The following is a 26,660-nucleotide window of genomic DNA, read 5'->3' as shown; positions in this document are numbered from 1 at the left end:
CCATAGTGAGCTTGTCTGTCTCTCTTAGTGCATTTGGCCGTCTGTTTCAGTTGTGAAGCAAATTTAGATGAGCAGAGGAATTTCCCAGGCATTTTAGGTGAGCTATCTCAGTTCACTCTTTTCTTGCCTACAAGTCTGCATGGGTATCATCAAGACTGGGAGTGGGGATGTTTCATTGGTGATGGTGGTGGTGGTGATGGTGGTGGTGGTGGTGGTGGTGATGGTGGTGGTGATGGTGGTGATGGGTTTTTTTGGGGGGAGTGGGGTGAGCAAGCGTTCTGTACCTAGGGAGTGAGGAGCTCATTCTGGGAGACCTGGCCCAGCCATTTCTCTTTTGAAGCCAGTCACTATTCAAGCTCTAGCTGGGGAAACTAGAGTGCCTATCCTTGACTGTGGGGAGCGGAGTCCTGGCACCCTCCAAGCTTTTGCATGTGTATGTGGCTCTGGGGATCATTGGATTGAATGATGAGTACCCTGGTTACTCATGGGCAGGCAGTGCCTATAGTGATGCTGGAGTAGATAAGGAGATCTCACTGAACCATGGACAGTGAGATGGATCAAGTGTTTCACTAGAAAAAGAGGAAATGGAGAAAAAACCTGATGAAAATGTGGATAATTTTGTGCAGCGCCATTTTTGTTACTTGTTTATTTACTTATTTTGAGACATGGTCTAATGCAAATCAGGGTAGCCTCATATTCACTGTGTGGCTGAGTATGGCCTTGCTCTTCCTGCCTTCATTTCTGAAGTGTTGAGATTACAGGCGTAAGTCACCACACTCGATTTCTATAGTGCTAAGGTTTGCACCAGCTTTATCAACAAAGCCACCTCAAATTCCCATAGAGCTTCAGTCTTGATAATTTAAAAAGAAGAAGGAACGAAGAAAGAACAGAGGCTAGCCTTTATCCAGGACACCCTGATCCCTGAATTGGATCCCTACTACCAATATCAAATAGGAGGGATGTTACTCCTAGCCTTGGCTGGGACTCTCTGGGAATTCAGACCCATCATTAATCAGGAAGTTCACGTACCAGCCTGAAGCTATAGAACAGAGTTCTCCTTGTCTGATTAGAGCCACCTTTTGATGGCCGTTGTATATCCACTTGTTTGGGGGTGGAATGTAAGCCCCTGCTCCTTCCCACTTCAGGGCCCCCAGATTGCGACAGCCCTCTCTTCCTGCCCTACAAGACACTGGTCTCCACAGTTGGAAGCATGGTGTTCAGTGAGGGCGAGGCCCAGCGGCTTATTGAGATCCTCTCTGAGAAGACTGGAGTCATTCAAGATACCTGGCATAAGGTAGGCCACTGCAGGGCTGCTATGGTGCACCGCTTTTCCCAGGGGTGAACAGCTCTCCCAGTCCTACTCGTGTCCAGGATCTGTCTTGTCAAACTGCAAAGAGAATGTTATAGAACAGTTTTTGCTGCTTCTTAGAGAATCCTGCCATTGCTATCCGTGCTTGGGCTGAATGATCTCCCACTGGTTGTGTGCCCAGAGCGGAGCAGAACCTACCTCTGTGCTGCTTGTGCTTCTGCTGTTAGAACACAGGATCTGGCCCAGCTGGGTGGGCCAACGTACAAAGAAAGAAATCTGGACATACTGTCCCTTGTGCTGCCAGGGCAAGCTCAAAGACATAAGTTCCACTCCTTAGTGCTCCTGGCCAGTGACCTGTTCTAGGAAGTGCAGTATTCGTGGGTTTTTCCTTAGCTAGCTGGGTCAATAGAAATTTTGGGAGTCAGTTCAGTGGCTGGAGGTGTTGGGGTGGGGGGGCTACTCCTTTCCTGGCTGTCACTGAAGGGTGCCATGCTCTGTATGGTCTCAGTGCTGCTGAGAGCGCCTCTGCAAGTAAGCACTGGGAACTGTTCCTTGAGCATGAATGTCGGAGGGAGGGTCAGGGTGACTATTGTCCCATCTTGTCTTACACCATGACCTTAGAGTACAGGTTTCCTAGCCTAGCTCCCACACTGCAGCCAGTGGCTTGTAGTCTACGTTTTCTGGTTTTAAGGCTGGAAATACATAGCTATAAAAACTACCCCAAGCATCTGTGTGTACAAGATCTGGGAGTTCCTAAAGACTGGGTGGCTTAACAGGACTGTCTATTCCCAAGTGGTGACTAGGGTCAGATGGAACCACTTATCTTGAAGCCCATGCTACCCGCTGTGCTTTTGTTTATTGCCAGAGATGGGGGACTGTGTGTTCTTCTCTTCCCCTGTAACATGGATTTGTCAACATTTCTAGGCCACTCAGAAGGGTGACCCTGTAGCAATTCTGAAACGCCAACTAGAAGAGAAAGAAAAGCTGCTGGCCACAGAGCAAGAGGATGCAGCTGTCGCCAAGAGCAAACTAAGGGAACTCAACAAGGTACAGCCTGAGCTCAGAAGCCAGGCAGCCCTCTTCTCCGTTCTCTGAGGGTCCCTTGCCCAGGGCCACAGCTGCCCTGTGGTCATCAGGACAGTCTCGGGTTGGCTCTGAGACAGGCAGCTTCAGCCAGGGCTTGTCTGCCTAGCGTATGGCTCTTCCCAGGCCAAGAATGTTTTGACTGAAGTTTATTTGCTGCCTGAAGAGGGAGCTGTAGTATTGGGAGGGCTCCTCCCCTGTGCTCCAAGAATACATGTAGTTTAGCAGAGACCAGACTCTCAGACTGCCATGGCTCCCAGTGTACCAGGGTCTGTGAGTTAGTACACCTAGAAAGGAGATGTACATTTAATGCTGGTAGTTTTCCTGAGAACTGGGGTTGAAGTCGCTTTGCTGCTTTTGTCTGACATCAGTGGAGTAATGTGCAGGAGAGTTCTTGGCTATCTGTAGCCAGACTGGCTGGAAGGTTTTTTACTCTGAATGGCAGATGGTGGTGGGCCAGAGTTGCTGTGGGACAAGCTTGGGACATTGTTCAGGAGATGCCAGGTCTTCAGTCATTGAAAGCCACGCACTGATGAACTACTGGAGTTTTTCTCTGCTTCTGAGAAGTGGGTCCTGGTGTCCAAGTGTCCCAGGTGGACATGGCAGGCAGGGTATGGGGAGTCCTCGTGGGCCTAGTATCCCTAAGTTAGCTGTCTGTCAGGTGCTGTGGGTTTTCTTTTACTGTTCCCTGCCTCCTACCTTCTCTGTCCCAGGTAGCAGACTTCAGGGAGATGGCCTGGGTCAACAAATATCTGACAATACCTGGTGGTGGTGGTGGTGGGTGGTGGTGGTGGTGGTGGTGCACACCTTTAATCTCAGCACTTGGGAGGCAGAGGCAGGTGGGTTTCTGAATTTGAAGTCAGACTCATCTACAGAGCCAGAGAAACCCTGTCTCAAAAAAGAAAGAAAGATCTGACACCATCTTAGACATAACCCTATCTTAGGTACTAACCTCTGCCTTTTGGAGACAGACTAGAAATGAGGCAAGTTGACCTCGTCCTTCATTCAGTGTTATGCTTCTGAGCTGGTCGGAAAAGTCGGTTGTGGGTCAGGCTGGTGAGACCCCAGCCCTTTGAATGACACTCTTTGTGAGTGTTCTGCCCAGGAGCAGAAAAGGAAGTCACCTCTGAGAACTCTCCTAGTGCTTGTTCAGTGGGCTTCTGTGCTGACTCCTGGGTTGTCCATGTATGGCCTTTGCCCGAGCTGTCCTGGGTTACTAGAAATGCAGACCTTCACCTGGCTTAACAGCAACTGGGTGTGCTGTGTGCTCCTATCTCTGTGCATCCTTCACCTTAGGAGTTAGGCCCAGCCTGCAGTAAGGGTGAGCGTATTTATACCATAGAATTTGGTAGAGCCCTCCCACTTGCCTGGGTCAGAGAGTAGCATACCTTCCTGGATCAGAGTCTGCTTTTCTGGGGAGCTATTTTTCTGTACCTTTTATTTTAGAAAGAATTTATATTGCTATAATAAAACACCATGACCAAAAGCAACTTGGGGAGCAAAGGGTTTGTTTGATTTTATAACTCTCAGGTCCCGTTCCGTTACTAAGGTAAGTCAGGGTAGGAACTCAAGGCAGGAACTGAAGCAGAAGCCTTGGGGGCAGCTGCTTATTGGCTTGCTCATCTGCTCTCTTCCAACCCAGGACCACCTGCCCAGGGACAGCAATGGAATCCCCTCTCTTTAAGTGAGTCTAGATTATGTCAAATTGACCAAACAAACAACACCCCGCACCTCCCCCCACAAAAAAAAAAAAAAAAAAAAAAAAACCTACCCAGGACACTGTCTAGACAGAAAGAGAAATTAATTTCCTACAGAAATTTGCTTACTCCCAAGGTCAAGTGCAGTGAGAGGCTACAGTAATGTTTAGATTGCTGGCAGGCTCTGTGTGGCTTGACTAGTTAGTTGGGGCTGTGCCCTTTAATTTAGAAAGGGCTTGAGGCATGATGGAGGAGGAGGTTGCACCCTCTGATAGAATATGCCCTTTCCCTTTGTGAAATCACATTCACCAAGGACAGGGTGGCAGGTATGAAGGAATGGCCCTGTGCTGGCCATTCAGTGACCATGCTGTCCCTTAGAGGTGGCTGTATGACAGTTTCAAGAACAACAATGGCACCTAATTCTTAGGTGCCATTCACCATGCCCATCCTCCTTGGGTTGGGACAGTAGAGTCTGTTCCTGGCATGGCCTGCAGGCCTAGAAGCCTTGATTTTTGTTACCCACCTCACCTTCCAAAGTGTGGACCTTGGCTCTGATCCAAGAAACTTAATGCCAATGTCCAGCTATGGCTCTCTCTCCCCTGACCACATCCGGTTTCCCATAAACTCAGGAGGTCCAGTGCTGATCTCTACTTACATCTCTCTCGCCATTGCTCCATCCCCAGCCCACTGCCTCCATTGCCAAGTCTGTACTAGCCCCCAGCATCTGGCCTCACCTTCTCTGGATGGTTGTCTGCTCCTAGTATGCCCGGGAGCATTGTTGCTTCTGAGGTTCTCCTGTACCTCTCAGTTGGGCTGGACATTTTGTTAGCATCCTGGACGGCTGTTTAGCTATCAGCCCTCAGTAACCTAATGGAGCCCTCAGATGGAGGTGATCATTATAATCACCACAGACCTCTATTTGGTTGCCCTCAGACTGTGAGCCTTGTATCATAAACACACACTCTGTGCTTGGCCCACCCACTCAGCAGTTGACTACTATGGACTGAGGGGGCTTTGCAGTTGAGGAAGGAGTGTTTGTTGGTATTTGTATGTTCCCTTTATAAGGAGGTAAATACTTATGATTCTGTCTATTTTTGTCTTCCTTGTGCGGACCATAGTGTCCTGACAGAGCCGGCATGTTTATGTCATTCTTGTGTTATGTATGTCTCCTGGCACCAAATCATTGAGTGAGAAATTTCATGTGAAAATGTAACTGACCATATGACAGTTCCTCTTATCTGCATTCTCGCTGGAGCCAGTGAGTGCTAGACTCTGCTTCATGTTCAGTCCCCTCTACATTTCCTTTATTCTTGTGGGAACATTTTTATAGTTGGAAAGGATCTTGCTTAGAGATCTTTCTTGGCGTCACTGAGAATGTCAGTCATCTGCAGAGTCTGTGCCACTCACGTGGAAAGTCCTGGCAGAGTTGAACCCATGACTAGTGTGAGTAGTGTCTAAAGAAGCTTATGGAATTAGACACCCTTGGGAGCTCGACCTTAGCCCTTTAAGTGTTCAGGGCCCAGGTGTGGTTTTGAAGACTCTAGAACAAGGAGGGCAAAACCTTCTGGAAAAACCTTCCCAGCCCTTGTCTTGCCAGGCACTACTCCAGTCTGAACTAGACTATTGTGTGTCCACTCCAGCGCCTGAGTGTGAGGCCTCGTACGATCAGCTAAAACTGATGAGCTAAGGAGCTCTAGGCTTTCAGACACCCTCCCAGCCAGACACTGTTGGGTACTGAAGTGGAATGGGCGGTGGTACAGTGTCAGCGTCTATCCGGAGGTAAACCTTCTGGGCCCTAGAAGTCTATGCAGGGCCTTACTAAGCCTAGGGATGGTGCCAGATCCCAAAGGAATATGCCAGTAAAGCACCAGTGGACGCTGGTGACAGTATTCATCCTCCAGCCTAGACAGACAGAACCAAAGTCCAGTTAGAACCTTACCTTTGGAGTGCTTTTCAAGAAAATAATGTGGCCCAGTCTCTGCCTGTTTAATGAGTCTGCTCACCTCACCTGTTTCTTCTCAGGAGATGGCGTCAGAGAAGGCCAAGGCTGCAGCTGGGGAGGCCAAGGTGAAGAAGCAGCTGGTAGCCCAGGAGCAGGAGATCGCAGCTGTGCAGGCGCGCATGCAGGCCAGCTATCGGGACCATGTGAAGGAGGTGCAGCAGCTGCAGGGCAAGGTGGGCACAGGCAGGGCGGGCCTGAGGGAGTCACAGTGGCCCAGAGGGGAGGCATGAGTTGGCACTGAGGATGTCTACCTGCTGGGGGCTGAATTCCGCTGGATGTTTCTGGATGTTTCTGATATTAATTACTAGGAAGATAGAAAATATATTTTAAAGAGCACCTTTTCAAAAGAGCCTTGTGCCTGGTAGTACCCTGGGATGGGGGCTTCCATCTGTCTCCAGTAAGTCTGGAGTGATGCTGATTACACTTTCTCTGTGTGTGGCTGGGAAGATCACATGAACTAGTAGACCTGAGCATACACTTAGCCTGCTCTGGAGACCAACACTGGTGACTGCCTGTCTAGACCGTCCCGTTGTCAGAGTCTGACACTTATCTTCTGAACCTATGCTTGGCTCATTCTGGGCACAACTGCCTCCCTGCCACATGTCTCATGGGTGCTATGTTTGCTCAGAAAACAAGAGATGAACTCTTCACTCAGATAGTTGTGCTTTGTGGCCGTGTGATTTTTTTTTCTCTCAGAATAGTCCACCACCTGTGTGGCCTCAGATGTGCATCTGTGCATACATCTGAAGCATTGGATATTGAGAGCAGTGAGCAGAGATATGTCTGATGGTGAAAGAGGTCCACACTTGTCCCTGAGACCCTGACACTGGAGTGGCACAACACATGGGCCCTTGCTTTATGAGCATTCCTGACTTCGCTTGGAACAGATACAGTCTCCAGAGCTTCCACTCTGGGCTGTGACCTTGCTGATGCAGGCCCACAGTCAGTTCTCTGGTTGACTGACGCTCCTGTGCTCTTCTCCTGTGCTCCTGTTGCCAACCTTTCAGATCCGGACTCTTCAGGAACAGCTGGAAAATGGCCCTAACACCCAGCTGGCCCGCCTACAGCAGGAGAACTCCATCTTGAGGGATGCCTTGAACCAGGCCACCAGCCAGGTGGAAAGCAAGTAAGCCAGTGTCCCATGCAAAGACTGTGGTGGCGTGCTCCCTAGGGTAGACTTAGTGAGTCCTGTGTGGGCTGCAGCAGGTGAAATCTAGTGCCTTTCTGGGTATGGAGCCGCGTGGCAGTCATACACAGGGCTCCTGTGAGTTCTACATCTAGCTTCCATGTGGTTCTGAGCAGTTGAGTCTTTGGCAGGTGTCTAAGAGCCCTCGTGGCTTGATGCCGTAGAAAGATTTGATGTATGGCAGCCTGCAGCTGGCTGTTGGAGGTGAGGGGGATCAGGTGCCTCAGTCCTTGGCTTGTGCTGGCGTCTTCCCAGGCAGAGTGGCACTCTCATGCTCATTCTTATTGCACTCCGTATTTGGGGCACAGGACAGAGTATTAAAGTAGATTGGTACAGGAGGAGAGTGTTGGTGTTACAAGGACCTGCTGGGCTCTCGGTCCTCCGCTGGGAGGATATGAGATTGAGGAACCTCTGGCATTCTCTGTCATGTGGAATTTACTGATGCTTTTTTTCTTGAGAAAATTCTGAAGTTTGGGGAAATGTTACCCAGTTGTCAGCTGCTCCCCTCAGTTCAGAAACTGCCTGGTGGGGGTAGGGTATACAGCAGCTAAGTGGGTTTTACCAATCCCATCTCCATCTATCTACACGTCCTAAGCAGTCCCAAGCTCCACACTGCCCTTACCCGGTCACTTGGATCTCTGCACTGTATATATAGTGCATGAGCTAAAGACTCAAAGGAGCCTCACAGCAGCTCTCAGCCAGTTGTCTGTCTGTCCGTCCCCTGGCCTTAGGCTTTTCCTGAGGAGGTAGCGTATATGCTAGTGACATAAGTGGACATTTGAATAGTCTTACACTTTCCTTTTGTTAAGTTTTCTGAAATTCTAGAATATTCTTAGATCCTGAGTCCCACTTTAAAAGTAACAAACAGAAGGCAGGTTTTTTTCTAAGTGCCCTGTGCTCTAGCTTTGTATGACCTGCCTGGCCATCTGCTAGAACAAGGAGCCAGGACAAGTGCCACCAGTGCCTTCGGGAGACTCTCAGGGCTGGCTGTCATCACATCTGCCAGCCCTTGGTGGACTGCTGCCCAACCCTGCAGGGAGTGAGTGAGCAGAGGTGACGGGCATGGGTCTTGCCTTTGTGTTTCCAGTGGTGTCTGGGAGGGGCCTTTTGCTCTCTACAGTCCATGTTACTGTGTTGGCAACCCATTTTTGATAAAACACCAAATGCCAGATGGTTGATATGTAAAAATCACTTGAACAATGGCCCTAAGACTTGGACACTAAATAAGAAAGGACAGGGGGCTGGAGAGATGGCTCAGCGGTTAAGAGCACTGGCTGCTTTTCCGAAGGTCCTGAGTTCAAAACCCAGCAACCACATGGTGGCTCACAACCATCCGTAAGGAGACCTGATGCCCTCTTCTGGGGTGTCTGAAGACAGCTACAGTGTACTTACATATAATAATAAATAAATCTTTATTTAAAAAAAAAAAAAAAGGACAGATGTGCCAGAAGGAGAGACCAGTCACCAGGCTCTGTCATTATTCTCAATTGGGGCTCTTTTGCAGGCAGAACACAGAACTGGCAAAGCTCCGACAGGAGCTCAGCAAGGTCAACAAGGAGCTTGTGGAGAAGTCAGAGGCCTCCCGGCAGGAGGAGCAACAACGGAAGGCTCTAGAAGCCAAGGCAGCCACCTTTGAGAAACAGGTCCTGCAGTTGCAGGTGAGAGCGGTGGTAGTCAGTCCCTGTAGTGCCTGTTCACTGCCCACCAGAGCTGATTGCAGAGCAGGGATAGTGCCTGGTCCCAGAGTCATCCCTTCCCTGTCACAACAGACAGCTGGGGATGTAGTCAGCATTTGGGGCTTGAACCTTGACCTTTGCTTGTTAAGAGTAATAGCATACGAAGGACATCATGTGCTAGGTGTCAGTCTAAGTCTAATTGTCGTCATACCTACCCTGTGGGGTAGGGACTGTGGGCAACTGCCGTTTACTCACAAGGAAATGTGTCGCAGAGATGTGAAACAACTGTTGAAAATGTGCCTGCCAGGGTGTGACAGAGTCAGCATCTGGATCTCAAGAGTCCGGCTCCCCCGTGTGCTGCTGCAGCCCTGCAGTGGCCATCAGGCTGACTTAGAAGCGGCTGCTCCAGGGGTTGCCCAGTCTCCTCCTCAGAGCATGCTGTGGAATACTCTCAGGGCTTCGGTCAGCCCGTGGGCCTGTGGCTCCTGGTAGCTTGTGCCAAGCTAGAGTAGCCTAGGCTGAGGCAGGCAGCACCAAGCTGTGCTTCTTTTCTGTTCCTGGGCATGAGGTTGCACCTACTGTGCAGTGTGACTTCGAGGATGAGCTGTGCAAGACTGCAGCTTACTTTGTAGAAGGGAAGGGCCTCTTTTCATTCTGTCCTCCACCACAACTCCTTCACGTGAGTCAGCCAGTTCCTCGGGGACCAGGGCAGGCTAGGCCTAGCAGGTTGGGTCCCAGAGCACAGGCATCAGGAGGTGGTTCTAACCCTGACCCTAGAGCTGCCTCCCAGGCTTGACAGAAAGGAAGTGTAAAACGTGCTTTGAGGTTCTTAATGACCCCTGTCCTGGCTCCTTATCCCAGGGTGGACTGAAGTTTAAAGTTCCAGCAATGTTTATAGATATCCCTACCCAGTAGGCATAGCATAGGACCAGCCTTAGCATCCTTTGATGAGACCAGCTATGCTGACCACCTTCTTCTGGGCTAAAAGATTTTGCTGTCTCCTAAGATATATGGCTATGCTTTCCTCTAAAGTCTTAAAATTTTTCATTTCTGTGGATGAATGGATTTCCTGTGGTTGGTTGTTGTTGAAACCAGTACTCTAACTAGTTAATCTTGGCCATGAGTAGAAAAACTTGCAGTCTCCCTACAGTCTGGGTTGATTCCGTCTCGTGAAAAGTGAGACAGGCTGGCAGGGCTCTTTCATAGGTGACCTTTCTGTCTGTCCTGTTCCTGTCAGCATCAGAGATGGTGAGGATATTAGAGTCCACACAGGGAATCAGGCTCCTGCTCTGATGGCCGGGCAGGAGGAAGCAGACCTGTCCATTAGGAGGCACGAGACCATTCTTTACTGTTGTGCCTTTCACGTGCAGCTGAGCCGACCTTCTCATTTGCATGTAGAGAAACCTACACCCTAAAGCCACCCCGACTTTCCCTTGTATAGTGTTTGCTTTTCTACAGCTGAGGGACCCAGCCCTTACTAAGGGCTGCCCTATGCTCTCTCAGGGTTTCTCATTCAAGTCTTTGGTCTAGCAGCACCACCCCATGCAGACAGCGCCCTAAAAGAGAAGGAAAAGTGCTGTTTTCACTCTGTCTGCTCCTTAAAGGGATGGGGCATGGCCTGGAATCTCACTATATGTTGACTGGCCCTTCTCAACCACCCATGCCCCAGACAAACTTGACTTCTACAGAGATCTGGTTCTTTGCAGAAGTAGATTCTTCAGAAGGCCTGACAAGTCCTCCCTCCCAGGAGCCCAGTGTATGGTAATGATTGACAAATGGCCGAGGAGGATTGGTTGAGATCACCAGAGGTGGTTCTGAGCAAGGAGGAGACCGGCCTGTCTGTATTGAAGTCTTCAAGATTAGACTGAACACAGGAATGGCCAGGTCACAGGTCGCACAGGCTGAGCAGTGACTGCTTTGTATGCCTGAGCCTTAAAGTGACAACCCGGAAGTGTTCTACAGATGGGTGCTTAACTGTGGGCCTGGCTTGTGTGCAGTGCTTCGAGGGAGAGAACTGCCACCATGGGGAAACTGTCCCCCTTCAAGTTGTCAGTGAGGGGGTGTTAGCCGAGGGACTCTTTGTACAGGTTCACAATTATCCAGAAGTGGTCTCTTCGTTCACGAAACTGAGGTGTAACTTCAGTTCTCTCCTTCAATCATGTGGGGCGCGGGGATTAAACTCAAAGATTATCATGCTTGGCCACAAGCACCTTTGCCTGCTGAGCCATGTCACTGACCCTGAACTTTGGTCTTTGCCTACCATCCAGAGAGCACAGTAAATAGGATAGCCACATGAAGACATTGTGTCTACAGCCGCTATGCTTCTCACAGCTCTCTTCCCTCTGTTCCTCCTCAGGCATCCCACAAAGAGAGTGAAGAGGCTCTGCAGAAGCGCCTGGAGGAGGTCACCCGGGAGCTTTGCCGGGCACAGACGAGCCATGCCAACCTCCGAGCAGATGCTGAGAAGGCTCAGGAACAGCAGCAGCGAGTGGCAGGTGAATGCAGACTCAGGCGGCCCAGATGAGCCCTCTGACCTTGTGTCGCTGTGGGAACCTGCACAGTGGGCCTGGACTGTCCACTGGGTACAGAGTAGAACCTGTAAGGGCCAAACATGAGGTGAGGGCAGCGGGCCAGGGCAGGGCCCACAAGGGCTAGATGAGGCTCAGGCAGTGCGTGTGATGAGAATATGATGGTCAGTCACTTAGCTGTGACTCTTTGTCTTCCTGAATCCCTGTCATGGGCACCGGGCTAGCAGCAGTACTAGTCGAGGACTAGTCACAGCGGTGCCTATGGACAGACAGCATGTGTAAGGTAAGTACTTGGCTCTCTGAGATAGATGGCTTTTGTCACAACGATGACACTTTGCTGCTGGGGGTGAAGCAGCCATTGATAGTCCTGTAATCTGTGGTCCTGGCATTGAAACAAAACTTTATGACAGGGGTGGGGCTGAGCAGCCTTTGGTCCAGCTTGCTGGCCTCTGCTCTTGAAGGCAAGGTATGTCTTTAGCCACTGTATGCGTTCTGAAGTAGAGGCAGGATTTTTTTTATGGAATATTTTTTCTTTCTTTCTTTTTCCTTTTTTTTTTTTTGGTTTTTTCGAGACAGGATTTCTCTGTGTAGCCCTGGCTGTCTTGGAACTTACTCTGTAGACCAGGCTAGCCTCAAACTCAGAAATCCACCTGCCTCTGCCTCCCAGAGTGCTGGGATTACAGGCATGTGCCAGCACCGCCCGGCCAGGATTTTAAGACTAGGCCAGAAAGGTGAAAGGGGAGGTCAGCCAGCACAAAGGCCCCGCCCGAGTGAACATCAGGACAAGAAAGCTGAGGAGATGAGCAGGAGCCTGGTCCTCCTCCTGTGAGGGTAGGGTGCCACAGGGAGACTTGGGCTGGCCTGAAGAGCTGGCAAGGGGGTATCAGACCATGGGTGGAGTTCCCAAGCTTCAGGGACGGGAGAGGTGAACTAAGGCAAGAGATAGCTGAGTCCCCAGACCCAGGAAGCTGGTATTGTGTCTCTGCTGCTGTGTTCAAGTTCTGTTTAAACACAGCAAGAAGCAACACTGAGCTGGAGGGGTAACTGAGCTGGAGGGGCAGCCTTGTGGGAGAGGAAGTGTCAGACGTTGGACCACCTTAGCTGGGGGACTTCTGAGACCACACAAGGAAGAGGACTTTTCCCACAGAGATCGAGTCTTCTGTGGCTTCACTGAATGTATTGCTGCCAGCTTTCTAGCCGTGGTTCGTTTCACCTTGTGGTACTCACAGATGTCGCTGCCACAGCAGACCTTTCTTCACAGTCCACAGGAAAAGCTCATGGATCAGAAGTGCGTTTTAAGGACCTGCATACATAGTGCAGCCCACAAGGGAAAAAAAGTATTCCATAAAAAAATCCTGCCTCTACTTCAGAACGCATACAGTGGCTAAAGACATACCTTGCCTTCCAGAGCAGAGACCAGCAGCTGGCCCAAAGGCTGCTCAGCCCCACCCCTGTTATAAAGTTTTGTTTCAATGCTATAGTGTTGTGTTGTGTGTGTGTGTGTATCTGTGTGTGTGTGTGTGTGTAGGAGGGGCCAAAAGCTGGGCCCATAGTGCTGTGTGTGTGTGTGTGTGTGTGTGTCTGTCTGTCTGTCTGTCTGTCTGTCTGTGTGTGTGTGTGTGTCTGTGTCTGTAGGAGGGGCCAACAGCTGAGGAGCCCAGCCAGATGTTTCCAGACCCTCCTCTCTCTCTCTGCCTTTCTGCAACAGAGTTGCACAGCAAATTACAGTCCTCTGAGGTGGAGGTAAAAAGCAAGTGTGAGGAGCTGAGTAGTCTCCATGCGCAGCTCAAGGAGGCCAGGGCGGAGAACTCCCAGCTTACAGAGAGGATCCATTCCATCGAGGCCCTTCTGGAAGCAGGCCGGGCCCAAGACACCCAGGTCAGTCACTTCTCAGCCCAGTCCAAGGAGAGGGAGGACTCCCCTGAACAGAGGGCCTCCCATGATGTCCAACTCCTCCACATGGGAGCTTTTCTGTGTTTCTTTTCAGGCCAGCCAAGCTGAAGCCAGCCAGCAGCAGAGCCGGTGAGCTTCAAGGCAGACCATGAGGACTGTAGGGTTGGAGCTCCAGCTGCGGCCCAGCACAGCCACGGGCCTCTGGAAGCGAGAGCGTTTACTGGAAGGCTTGGGTCTTTGGGGAAAAACCCCTTTCAGAGCTTTTCTTACCTGTCCCTTCAGTGACTTTGAAGACAGGAGACAGACATGGATAGGAAACAAAGCTACCTCCTGAGAGTTTTGCATTAGTCTGTTTTCCATTGTTACAGCAAAATACATGAACCTGGGTTCTCTCAAAAAGAAAGACTTATCTAGCTCACAGGTGCGGTAGTGTCTGGCCAGGAGTGAGGGCCTCCTCGGCTCTCACTTCATGGTAGGTAACACTACGCAGGGGTGCGTGTTAGGAGGGGACTGCTCGTGGGGAGGCAGGAGGGAAGCCAGGGGCAGACAGGCTATGTAGGGCAACACTCCTCATGACCTAACGACCTCCCCTCCATCAGCCTTGTCTCTTAAGGTCCCACTCCTCAACACTGCTATACTCAAAGCTTCCAGAGCGTGCATGCCGGTGGACACACAGTGAAACTAGTAAGCTCTGCAGTCACTCTACAGGAGCCAACTTAGCTCTGCGAGGGAAAGACTTCTGCTAGCTCTGTGGTGCAGAGGTGTTGTCAGTGTTTGCAAGGTGAAGGATTTTTAAGGATTGAAGTCAGGAAGTCAAATGAGGAAAAATGGACACACACACACACCCCTTTCAATTGAAATCTAGAGCACGTTGCAGGACTCATTTCCTTTGTGAGGTGACTTCCCTGCTGACCAGACTTGTCTTATTTCCCATGTCAGTATGCTTACAGACCCACACCAGGCCATTTTCAGAACTGTTTGCTGTTGCCAAGGCTGTTGATCTGGGGCAGAGGCATGCCTACATTCTTGGGAGTTGAATAATAGCTACTATGGTCTGGAGGATCCCAGAGCCACCATGGGAAGGAATGGTGAAGAGGGTGGTCTTCATCTCTCTGCACATTCTGGATGTGTCCTAAGCTATCAGCCAGCAAGATTCCTCATTCTGGCTGTTTCTACCAGAGTTGTTTCCCCATGTGCTTTGTAGCAAATGCAGCTCCCTATCCACAGCTTGAGTCCTGGCATTCAACCTGGCTTCATAACTGGGGCACTTAGAGGGAAACCTGGAACCCACTTGAAGAGCTAGAGCCAACCCTCTCCATCTCCTTTCTCAGAATGCATGGATGAACCTTGTTTCTCCTGATGATATTTACAAGGGTGCAGAGGCTGTCTTCATTAAGGGTTTTCTTTTGTGTCTTAAGACCAGATCTTTGAAGCCTGACATGGTAATTTTAACCTGTAATTTTAACAGTTTGAAGATTGAGGCAGACCAGCCTGATCTGCAAACCTTGTCTTAAAACAAACCACCTGAGATTGTTGTGTCACACACTAAATAACTAAAATAATTCAGTCACACTCCAAATAAGAACTCTTAATGTCTTGCCTGGTGTAGGGGTATCCAGCAAGAACTGGTTGACTTCCTTCTGAAACAGTGTATCTGTAAGTTGTCTGGGTGGGGCCATTCTGTTCTGAACTGGCGTGGCAACCCCCAAATGTTCCGACACTCCATAGTAACTGCCTAGGAGGTGAAGGTCGGCATGTCCTTGCTGGGGATCTGCGTTCTCTGCTTCTTCAGAGTCTTGTTCTGGCCATGCTCTGGAGGCTTTGCTGGGAAGGACTGTGTGAGGCAGGAATTAGAGGGAGGATATGAAGAAGTCACACTGTAAAGGGAGCCAAGGTTCCATGGGCCTGAAACCCATAGCCACAAAGTCAGCTAGTGTCTTCAAGGCCAGGTCTGCTGTATTCAAGCTGAAAATAGGAAACTGTGCCAGACTGAGTCCATTATTAATCATGGTCCGAGTGGCCATGTGTTCAGCCCAGGCTGGCTTTATAGTTGATGTGGGTGTGAATTAGAAAGGTAGTTTTCAAGAAGCTTTTGACTATGCCCTCCCAGAAGGAACACAGGTGTGTGTGTGTGTGTGTTCCCCTCTGGCTGACAGTGACAGTCAGATCCTTGCATCCCTTGACTGCTGGCACCTCCTCTCTGCCAGGCTTCCCCTGGCATCTCAGAGTTGCCCAAGCTGTTGATTCAGAATGTCATTGACCACTTCCGGATTTTAGATTTCACATAATCTGGGCTTTACCATCTGTTCTACATTCTAGTGCATAGGGTATCACATTAAGATGTCTGTTTGAGGCTTATCCCTACAAGGCTTGAGTATAGCTTTTATTTCTGAATGGTGAATGCCAATGAAACTCATCAGATCTTTGCATCTAGAGAGCACTAGAAAGTTATCTTCAGCTAATTCCATAAACCTCAGTTCCAGAACTAAAGAGAAGGAACCTTTTAAGTCTCAGAAGAGTGAGAAGTCAGTTGAGCTACTAAGGGTAGTGGTGCCCAGAGTTCCAGTGGGTAATGTGACAGCACTGTCCTGAATCCTTAGCACAGTTCTGAGGGCCAGATATGCACCACAGAGAAGGGTCAGCTGACATGTTCTGTGGCACCAAGGAAGGCCCCAGGCTAGAAGAAAGAAGGTCTTAAAAATGCTACTTCTGGCTCTCACTAGGGTCCATGCCCTGCCCTTGGCACTTAAGGTGAGTGGAGAAAGAATGCAGGCAACTAGACAGGCGTCTCTGAAAGCTCATGCCCAGGCAGATGGGAGGGACTCGGTCTGGGCCAGGTGCAGAGGCAGTGAACAGTTGAGTTCTTGGAGCCAAGACTGAAACCTCGTCTTGTCCACTTAGTCTCAAGGAGCTGGAGTCACAGGTGTCGTGTCTGGAGAAGGAGACCGGTGAGCTCAAGGAGGCAATGGAGCAACAGAAAGGGAAGAACAATGTGAGTTCTTCAGTGAACTGGGGTGGTGTGAAGGGGCAGAGAGAGGAGGCTGCAGGCAAACTCCTCCCGAAATTATCCAAGGACACTTCCTTGTAGACCACCCAGGCTCCACAGGCCCTACTTTGCCTCCAGCTCCTCTCCCATTGTTTGTACCAGGAATTCACAGTGTGTGAGCCTCCTTTCTGCCTCTCCACTCTCACAGTCCAGCAGCTGTCCCACAGACTGGGCTGTGAGACTGGGATGCAATGTGCCACATCTCCTGAGCTTGCATTCGTCATAACCAGGGCATGTTCATTGTCCAGTGCCCTCCCACAAGGCCAGGGTTGAGCCAGGGGCCAGCTTTCTGTTTTGGAAGCAGGAAACGTGTCTGAAGAGACAGGATAGCTCCCTACATCATCAGACCACTGTTTCCTGAAAAGGGCAGGCTGCTTTCCATTGTGCCTTGACAATTTCTACTTCTGGCCACAGTACCTGGCTTTGTGTTGAGCTCTTCCCCGGTAAGGCCATGTGCTCATAGTCTGAGGAATGGGAATGTAGTCCCTGGCAGGTCCTGGGAAATGCCCTGGTCTGGGATCAGGAGATTCCATGGGCCCCCCCTTTGCTGACATCAGCTTGAGACAGCCTGTGGGGACCGTGCTATGACACCCTGTGTGGGCTGCTCACTTTCTCTGGTTTCCTCTAGGACCTCCGGGAAAAGAACTGGAAGGCCATGGAGGCACTGGCCTTAGCTGAGCGGGCCTGTGAGGAGAAACTGCGCTCCCTGACCCAGGCCAAGGTCAGAGCACCTGCCCATCCTGAGTCCTCGGGTCAGACCAAAGCTGGGTGAACAGTATCTCTCTGGTTTCGTAAACATCACGAAGCACACATGGACAGGCCCCTGGCCTCAGTGTCTTCTGTATCCAACTCAGCATCTCCCAAGCTCCTGTGTGTCTTTCCTTCTCTTCCTCCTTCCTTCCTTTTCACTTTTCCTTAAGATGGAGAAAAGAAATCTGTGCCCTTGGTTGCCTCTCCTCTGTTGAGAGGAGCACAGACTCTGAGAAAGCCCAGGGTTATGCGGCTTTTGTGCAGTTTTATCCTGTCCTATATTAAATATTTTGCTTGTTTCTTGGGCCCTCTGAAGTTATAATGCTTCTCAGAGAAACGAAACTGGTCCTGTGGAGACAGACACTTCTGCTGTGCACATGATGCTGGCAGGAGATCCTTTCCCATGGGGTGGAAATGTGTGGTAAGCAGGGGTGCACAGTGGCTTTAGGGGTCACTACTGCTAGGGATGAGACTCCATGCTGGCTTCTCAGTAGCCAGGGCACTAGAGGCCTTTTCTGCCCAAAATGTGTGCTAAGATCGTTTCCCTGAGAAATAGGCATGGTGGAGCCAGGTTGTTCCTTAACAACTGTGGGGTTTTCCTGGGAAGCATGAGGGTGCCACAGGAAAACCTGGGAAGGGCTAGTATTGGCCACACTACACTCTTAGAGCTGAATTCCTGGAGGCTTAGACTTTTAGTCCTAGAAATGACTGGTGACCCTCTAGCCCATGTTACGGCAGACTTGGAAGTTGTGGCCTCAGCTGTTACCTGACAGGATTGTGGCTACAAGGGTAGATGAAGGCCACCTCACCTGTTAGTGGTTTGCCTTCTTGTATCAGATGTAGGTAGTGAGTGCTTACAAAGTCCTGATGGCCCTTGCCGTCGAGAGCCTCAAGCCAGGCCATCCTGTGTGGACCTGCCAGTGTTCTGTGTGTCTCAGATGTAGACAAAGCTTTCTTTTAGGCCAAAGGTCCCTGGAGCCATTCCACAGATGTGTGCCCTCAGGGAATGCAGGCGTCCTGGGCTTGGCCTCATGGCTCCTTTAGTCTCTGGCTCTTTTTCTGATGTTGTGCTTTCAGTGGTGGAAACTTCTAGCTCCCTCTGGAGGGCCAGAGAGGGGTGTCAGGCATGGCACAACTTGGGGTGAGTCAAGCTTTGGTCACCCTCACTATGTTCTCTAAGTTGGTTTAGCTCTGCCTGGTGGGATTTGGTCCCCTTCTCCAGGGTAGCTAGAGATGAGCCTCCCCAGCCTCTCTCTGGCCCTGCCTCCCACTGGCCCTAAGCTGGTGGCTCCTGGAGCTGCCCTGCTACCATCTGCAGTTTCCACCTCTTAAGACACCATGCACCTTCTAGCCTGCCCCACCCTGCCCTAGGAGCATACTTGGTCTTTATACATGTGTGTATATTCTCAAGCTGGAAAGGAAAACTAATGGGACCTGAGTGTCTGTTTGCTGGTTTGCACAGATAATCAGGGGTACACACCAAACAGCCTAGCCTCCTCTGACCTGTCCTCCCATGTGCTGAGAATGTGCCCTTCTGGGGGCAGAGGCTGAGTGCTGCCCTTCTCTCTCCCACCCTCCAGGAGGAGTCAGAAAAGCAGCTCCATCTGGCTGAGGCCCAGACCAAGGACGTCCTGCTGGCCTTGCTCCCAGAGCTCTCCATCTCAGCACACCAGGTAGGCAGGAGGGCAGCTCCCGGGGCCCTCACAGTTGTCAAGGAACAGCCTGGCCCCACCATGCCTGTTTCCTTTTAGAATTATGCTGAGTGGCTACAGGAAGTCAAAGAGAAGGGCTCTGAACTGTTGAAGAAACCACCTGCTTCCCTAGAGCCCTCCATGGTAAATGAATTGCTGTCCCTTGGTCTTCTCTGCCTAAGCCCTCTGGCCCCTAGGAATCGGGAGCCCAGTCTTCAGTGAGTTATCAAGGCAAAGGACTGAATAGACTCCTGATCACCCCTCTGCCCTTAGGACATAGTCTTGAAATTGAGGGAAGCTGAAGAGACCCAGAACTCTTTGCAGGCTGAGTGTGACCAGTACCGCACCATCCTGGCAGAGACGGTGAGCAACGGGACAACCTTGGTAGTGGCTGTGACTTGGTGTTCCTAGGGCACTGCTAGGAGGGAGAGCTTGGGATCTTTGAGACAGGAGATAACAAGGTTCTTTGTGACCTCAAGTAGCCCTGTTGCCCTCTCTGGACCTCATTTCTTTAGTTGGATGATAAAGGGGATAAAGAAAGCTCTTGGGTTTTTGTTGTTTTTAAATTGGAAATAAGTGAGTTTAAGGTTTGGGACTTGGAGAGATGGTTTCACCAGGGACTGCCTGGGCAGGCAGGGAGGGAGAAGGGCAAGGTAGGCCCAGAGTAAATGGGGTTGAGCCCTTTGATACAAGAACAGTAGAAGTTGTAGTAGCTTGACTCAGGCTACAGACCTCATTTCCTGGTATAGCTATGCCAGGACCAGCTTCTTTCCCCTGTGACACTGAGTTAGACAGACACAGTAGTGCTGCTATGGGTCCAGAAGGTAGTATGTGTTGGTGGGGTGAAGAGAGCCTGCCTCAGTGTCACCTCCCCTCCAGGAGGGCATGCTCAAAGACCTGCAAAAGAGCGTAGAGGAGGAGGAGCGTGTGTGGAAGGCCAAGGTGGGAGCTGCTGAAGAGGAGCTCCAGAAGGTACCTCCAGAACTCCCCCCTCCCCCCCCAAACCTCCTGGACCCAGGAAACCTTCAGGCAGAGCCTCACACCTCAGGAGTCTTCTCTTTTGTAGTCACGGGTCACAGTGAAACATCTAGAAGACATTGTGGAGAAGCTAAAAGGAGAACTTGAAAGCTCAGAGCAGGTATATCTCTCATTCTTTTCTGTTCTGCTATGAATTTGCTGGTCATATTCTAAGAGCCACACAAGGTTGCATGGGACCTTGTTATTTTTTTTCCTCATGGACCACATGTCTAAGGAGGCTGTCCTCTTCTAAGCAAGGGCTTTTGTCCTATGTGGCTTAAGGGGTGAACTTTTACAGCCTCAGTGGCCTGGGAGCTTTGGGCTGTATAGCTCTGGCCAGCAGTGGCTTTGGTTGTAAACTTCAGAATTAAGAATTAGTCAAGAATTAAGGGGCCTGCTGCTCTTTAAGATGCTGCAGCAAACTTGGACCTTTGTAAAGGTGCCCTCTAACCTAAGCTTTGCCAGTGTATGTCTAAGAACTGTTCTGCCGACTCCTCCTGAAGCTGAGGACTGAGTAGGACAGCAGGACTGGAATTTCAGTTCACTGTTCAGTGGGGGTTGGGGCATGGCTCTCTGGCCAGGGATGGTTTCCCTACTGACCTCAGTTTACCCAGGGGCCTTTTACCCTTGCTTGTTTCAGAAGCACCCAGAGTCTGCACCTCTCATTCTCCCTGTATGGTTAGGGCCCCTGCTGGCTAGTGAGAGACTAGCCGTTGTCTGTGTCTGTCCCTGTCCAGGTAAGGGAGCACACCTCACACCTGGAGGCAGAGCTGGAGAAGCACATGGCAGCTGCCAGTGCAGAGTGCCAGAATTATGCCAAGGAGGTGGCAGGGGTAAGTGACTCCATCATTTTCAAGTCCTGGTCCTGAGTGGCCTCTGTCCCAGGACACCTGGGTTATCCCCAGTGATTCCTTTACTGTCTGAGTACTTGTCAACAGGAGCCTTAAGAGCTGGGTTTTTAGACTTTCACACAGCACCTTGCAGATGTCCCTTTAGATTGAGAGCCCTGGACATGTTGAGGTGGATTTTAGAAAGGCTGCTGCAAGGCAGGGCCAGAGGCAAAGCCTTCTTTGTGAAGTGGCCCTTTGCTCTGGCTGGCTCATCAGCAGGTGGCCTCTCTTCCTGGCTTGCTGTGGTTGTTTTTTAGCTGAAACTGGATTTGAATCAGTCTCTGTCTTGTGGTTTCAGGAGAACTCCCAAGCCTGGTACCTGGTCTAATTTTGAGTTGCAAACTTTCGCTCTTTAACAAGAGACAATGAGCAGGTGTCTTAGGGTTTCCATTGCTGTGAAGAGACCATGACCGATGGCATCTTTTTATAAAGGAAAACATTTAATTGGGGCTGGCTTACAGTTCAGAGGTTTAGTCTAATTATTGTCATGGTGGGAAGCATGGTGGCAGGCAGGCAGGCAGACACGGCGCTGGAGAGGTAGCTGAGAGTCGGTACCTTGATCAGCAGGCAGCAGGAAGTGAGCTGTGGGCTAGTAGGCCTGGTCTGAGCTTCTGAGGCAGCAGACCCCTCCTGCTAGTGCACACTTCCTCCCGGCAAAGACACACCGACTCTCACAAGAACTTGCCTCCTAATAGTGCCACTCCCTAAAGGCCTATTGGGACCATTTTCATCAAACCACCAAAACAGTTGTTTCTGAAAGCCTGGATGTAGTAGGAAATTGTGCCTGTAGGACATATGTCCCTCTGCTGTGTAAATCTCCAGGGCTTGGATTCTGGCTCAAGTTGAGGTATGGACTAATTGCACTTTCCCCCTCCTTTCCCGTCATCTGGTTGTCTGCCCTGAAGTTGAGGCAGCTTCTGCTGGACTCTCAGTCTCAGCTGGATGAAGCCAAGCATGAAGCCCAGAAACAAAGCACTGAGCTTGCCCTGGTAGGTTGACTTACATCCTGGGCAGGGGGCTATGATACGAGGTATGCATGTGTGATTAACTTGATGGTGCTGCCGTGGTATCTGTGTGGAGTCTGCAGCTTAGCAGGGTGTGTATTAGTCATGTAGGGCAGGCTTAGTGGGACTACAGCAGTTTGCCTAAAACTCTTAGTTGGGCTTGTAGCTGCCAGGGGCCAGGATGTTAACATTCCATCTCCTGTCTTTGGGCAGATCTGGCCCCTGCTCAAGACCAAGGGCTTAGAGAGCAAAAGCTATGGGACATATAGGCCTTAATAGCCTGTTTGGTCAACTGAGCAGTCCAGGACATAGCACAAGAGGGTCCTTATAGCCTTCTGGCATGTCTGTGCTTTCTGCATGTTTCCCTGCTTCAGTGATGTTCAGGCCTTGCTAGTCTCAGTTACACAGGACAGCCTGCTCCTTCTGGCCCTCTGTCAGCACTGAGAGCAGATAGACCTGGACAGATGTGAGGAGCTGCACTGTGCAGATTGCCTCTTGTAGTCCACTTGTAGTCACTTTTTCCACTTTGCAGCTGCTGTGTCCCATGTCCCAGCTGCTTGGTCTCCCTCTTTACAGGGGATCCGCAGTTGCAGCTCTGGCAATAGGCAGCAGCCCGTGCAACCGCAGCTAAGCTCTGTTGGAGCTGCATTGCCATTTTGAAAACCTTGAAGTAGATGTCAACATTTGAAATTTGGAGATTGAACATGTGCTGTCCAGGGGAGCAGCCCTGGTGTGTTTAGCAACCTGTCTCCACACTTTCTACCAAGCCCAGCTCACTGGTCCAGGTTTTAGGCCTTGCCCAGACTACCACGCCAGAAGTAGATGCTATCCAGGCCAAGCCTCCCAAATTTAAGGCTGCCATTCTCCATCATTTGCTAGGGTGGATCAGAGTGAGAGCCCCCCACTCTCATCCCCCAAGAGAAATAGCCCAGACAAGGCATAAACACAGGACACGCCTGCCAAGGGTTCTTGTCATCTTTGAATTGTGCTCTTTGGTTTCTGCCTCTGGGGCCTTTTGGGAAGGCAGACTTGGGATGGCTTGCTGAGTAAAGTGTAAGTGGAGACTGAGGCCCCCGATCTCCTAATGAACTTATATTTGAGTTCTATCCCCAGGCCTTCTGACTAGGACCTTTCCCAAGCAACCTGTGTGACTCTGCAGTCCTTCAGATGGGAGGCCCAGTGGTTTAGTGGACTCCGAGAATTACAAGTCAATAATATGCTCTTACCATCTTGCCTGGGCTCCCAGAAGGCCATGAGCAGGACACTACATGCATCCTTGAAGATTGGAGTGGGCCATATTGTCAGTTGCTCTGTTCCACGTGGACGCCCTGGCCTTGTGTGGTTGCTCCTGGGGGAAAGGCGTGTTGCCCCACAGGTTCACCTCAAAAACCACACACGGTTCTCGTTAGCCAGGAGGCTTGTTGGCCTCAAGGCTTTTGGGGTGCTGAGTAGTGAATATGGTCCTAGCCTATTTCTCTCTCCCCCCACACCCCATTCTAGGGGACTTAAATACCAACCACAGATGGCAGGCCTTTACTCTTCCTGTCTCTGAGGAGTCTCAGTCTCCCTCTCACCCTCTCCTTCTCCCCCCTCCCCCCTTTCTCTGGTGAGTGAATGTGTGCGAGCGTGGGTGCATGCTGCTGGTATGTATTTGCACAAATGCACCCCTCCCTGTTTCAGGTCAGGCAGCAGTTGAGTGACATGAGGAGCCACGTAGAGGATGGTGACGTGGCTGGGACTCCAGCTGTCCCTCCAGCCGAGCAGGACCCTGTGAAGGTTAGGGTGATAAGCTGGTCCTCAGATGTGTCCCTAACATTAGGTGGTGCTCAGGGGTGGGCAGCCTCTGCACTGACTGAGTGCAGGTACTTCCAATCCGCACTGCTAGCCGCCTGCACCCTGCCTGATCTGGGTGAGAGGACCCAGACTGAAAGGACATATGGTTAAGGGCAGGTGGCTAGGGCCCTTGGCCCTTACTACACAAGGAAATGACTCCTCCTGGACATGTCTGTAGCTTGGGTTTGGGTCTGTAGCCACAAAGGGGATGTCTTTAGCTGTGGCCCTTTACTGGGGTGTTGCTAGCTAGATGTCTGTCCTCCAGAGTTTTGACCAAAGGATCAGTTACCAAGAGCGACTGGCAAGAGGCAGGGACCTATCATTGGCCAGCCTCCCATTGTGGACCATGTCCTGCCTCATGGCTTTGGGGTCTTTCCTATCCTGTGAGTCCTGTGAAAGGCTCCTTAGAGTGTAGTGTTTGCCCCAGCACCTCTTTGTGACTTCTCCACTTCTCTCCTGAGTCTGAGGCACTGTCTCCCTAGAAATGAGAGTGCTAAGAATGACTTAGGGCGGGGAAAGGCCCAGGGAATCCCAGAAACAGATTGAAGGGGGAGCCTGGAGTTTTGCTGTGCCCCAGAGGGGCCTCTGCCAGCCTCTCTGGTCACGTTTGTGGTGTCTCCATACAGCTGAAAACACAGCTGGAGCAGACAGAAGCTACCCTGGAGGATGAGCAGACACGGCGGCAGAAGCTCACGGCTGAGTTTGAGGAGGTTAGGTTCTGCCTAATGCCACAGCCCCTATACCTTTCAGGCTGTCTTAAGAGCTTGGGCATCATCTCCGTCCTTCCCAGCTTTCCCACCGGGCACCTGGGCTCAGACGCTATGGGGTACGCAGTACGTGGGCAGGCACTGGTGCTGACTGCCCCAGGAGCCTTGTAGGTTTCTGCATCTTTGGGAGATCCTGAAGGCCTGTGTGCTTGTGGATCAGCAGGAGCTATTGTCCTCTTAGGCTGGGGATGGCCCTTCCCCCTCCTCCTTCCCCTCCCCCTCCCCCTCCCCCTCCCCCTAAGTGAACCTAGCCAGGTTTGACTGCTAGGCAGCTCACCCAGATGTGTCCCCTCTCTGACAAGGCTCAAAGCACAGCGTGTCGGTTACAAGAAGAGCTGGAGAAGCTCCGTGCTGCTGGCCCCCTGGAGGCTTCGGGAATAGAAGAGGTCACACAGCTGAAGGTAGAGGATGGAGCTGGGTACAGTTTGGACGTGTAGGTCCGCAAGGCTTCTTTGGTCACTGTCTTAGTCATTAGTCTGTTACTGTGAAGAGACATCATGACCAAAGCAACTCTGGTAAAGGAAAGTATTTAACTGAGGGCTTGCTTACAGGTTAAGAGGTTTATTCCTCCTCATAGAAATATCCATGGTACAAGAGCAGTAGCTGAGAACTATATCCTGACCCACGGGTCAAAACAGTGGGCGCTACAAGGGGTTTGAAAGCTCACATCTACTCCCAGGGAAACCCTTCTTCCAAGGCCAACCTGTTCCAATAAACCGCACCTCCTAATTCTTCTCAAATAGTGCTACTCTCTGATGACTAAGTATTCAAATATATGAGCCTATAGAGACCATTCTTCAAACCACCAGTCAGTCAGTCAGTCAGTCAGTCAGTCAGTCATTCTTGTTCGGGGAGAGGGGCCAATCTAGAGGGCACTGGCTTCCCTCACCATACCTAGTGGAAGGCACTTGACCAGAACTAAGTCATATCTCAGTTACAGGTTAGTGTCATTTAAGTGTAAGCTTGATAAAGCTTGAAGTAAGTCATGGTTCAGGTACACATGTAGTAGCCTTCACACTGGGCAGTGTACAGTAGTCAGTCAGGCCAGGAAGCTGTCCAAGCAGCAGCGGAAGCTGACCGAACACATGCAGAACTGTCAGCAAAGGCTTTCTCCCAGCCAGTGCTAAGTAACTAGATCGCTTCCTGTCGTGGAAGTCATCAGAAGTAGCTCTTGCTCCTGGTATACCATATGAGCTGACTACCTTCAACCCTCTGGCCCAGGAGAGACTAGAAAAAGAGAAGAGGTTAACAAGCGACCTGGGCCGTGCTGCCACCAAACTTCAGGAGCTATTGAAGACAACCCAGGAGCAGCTGACAAAAGAGAAGGACACAGTGAAGAAGTTGCAAGAACAGCTGGGAAAGGCAGTGAGTATTCAGTACAGGCTAGACACGGGGCTAGCGCCCAGGCCTCCAGGGGCCCCAGGGAAGCAGGACACCCACCAGGGAGAGAGCTCCGAAGGCAGCAGTCCTGCAGCCTGTGTGGAGCCCCCTGCCTGCACAACCAGATTCTTAGCCACACTCAGTGCCTTAGATTCCTCTCATCATAGGGTCACCCAGTTCCTATGCATGCGCCCCCAACCCCTGGAGTCAACCCTGGGCCTCCAGACTGACAGGTTCGCTTTCTCTGAAGTGCTTGCAGGTGCTTGTGATGCTTCTCCGAGGATTTATGGATCCTGGGCACGGGGCAGGTGAGGGGTGTGCCTGACTCCCGTCCTGCTCTGTCCTTCACATGTCTGCTTTTGTTTGCAGGAGGATGATAGCAGCTCGAAGGAGGGAACCTCTGTCTGAGTCTCCTCGGCAAACTGTTCAACTTACCAAAATGCCTTACACATTCCTTACAAATAAACCAACCAACACAGCGTTATCCAGGCCCAACTTCCAGTGAAGCCATTGGAGACAAGTCTCAGAACCACAGAATAAATCTTCCAGAACCCCAGTCTGTAAAAGAACCTTTGTCACATTTGATAAACACTATTCCCGGGAGCAGCCCTGGACCACCTGGAGCAGACGCCAAAGCCCTCTTCAACGCTGACAGACCAGGGTGTGCTGGAATCCAGGACGCTCGGGATTTATGTCAATCAGTGCAATTGTCTGTATTTCTCAGTGGGGCCGGGTCGGGAAGCAACAGGCCAGGTGGTGAGTTCTCAGGGGCTGCTGAGTAGACTGGAGGGCCTCAGCCCAGCCCAGCCCAGCAAGGCTGCAGCCCCTCAACCCCTGGAAGTTGCCAAGCAGAACTGACATGTGACTGCCTGGATGTCAATGCCATTAAAACCAACGTGTTGCCCGGC

General features: G+C 50.9%; 1 protein-coding gene across 3 annotated transcripts in view; it reads left to right on the top strand.

Moving 5' to 3' along the window:
• The window catches only part of Rrbp1 (ribosome binding protein 1), a 61,926-nt gene extending 35,266 nt beyond the window's left edge, over positions 1–26,660 (top strand). For 2 of the 3 annotated variants that reach the window (XM_052183779.1, XM_052183780.1), the window contains exons 3-24: positions 1,146–1,294; positions 2,234–2,356; positions 6,112–6,264; positions 7,099–7,217; positions 8,782–8,935; positions 11,310–11,448; positions 13,190–13,359; positions 13,469–13,503; positions 16,276–16,366; positions 17,049–17,141; positions 18,751–18,843; positions 18,922–19,005; positions 19,135–19,224; positions 19,741–19,833; positions 19,928–19,999; positions 20,616–20,711; positions 21,674–21,757; positions 23,453–23,548; positions 24,232–24,315; positions 24,675–24,773; positions 25,594–25,737; positions 26,122–26,660. In XM_052183779.1, coding sequence (XP_052039739.1) covers positions 1,146–1,294; positions 2,234–2,356; positions 6,112–6,264; positions 7,099–7,217; positions 8,782–8,935; positions 11,310–11,448; positions 13,190–13,359; positions 13,469–13,503; positions 16,276–16,366; positions 17,049–17,141; positions 18,751–18,843; positions 18,922–19,005; positions 19,135–19,224; positions 19,741–19,833; positions 19,928–19,999; positions 20,616–20,711; positions 21,674–21,757; positions 23,453–23,548; positions 24,232–24,315; positions 24,675–24,773; positions 25,594–25,737; positions 26,122–26,160 — 2,300 coding nt within the window. In that variant the 3' untranslated portion in view covers positions 26,161–26,660. The remainder of the gene's footprint in view (positions 1–1,145; positions 1,295–2,233; positions 2,357–6,111; positions 6,265–7,098; positions 7,218–8,781; positions 8,936–11,309; positions 11,449–13,189; positions 13,360–13,468; positions 13,504–16,275; positions 16,367–17,048; positions 17,142–18,750; positions 18,844–18,921; positions 19,006–19,134; positions 19,225–19,740; positions 19,834–19,927; positions 20,000–20,615; positions 20,712–21,673; positions 21,758–23,452; positions 23,549–24,231; positions 24,316–24,674; positions 24,774–25,593; positions 25,738–26,121) is intronic. The other variant, XM_052183778.1, reaches the window with a different exon arrangement.

This window comes from Apodemus sylvaticus, chromosome 5, assembly GCF_947179515.1.
Source record: "Apodemus sylvaticus chromosome 5, mApoSyl1.1, whole genome shotgun sequence".
Lineage (NCBI taxonomy): Eukaryota > Metazoa > Chordata > Mammalia > Rodentia > Muridae > Apodemus > Apodemus sylvaticus.
Note: the sequence above shows the minus strand (reverse complement) of the source record. Positions and strands in the feature narration are given on the sequence as shown.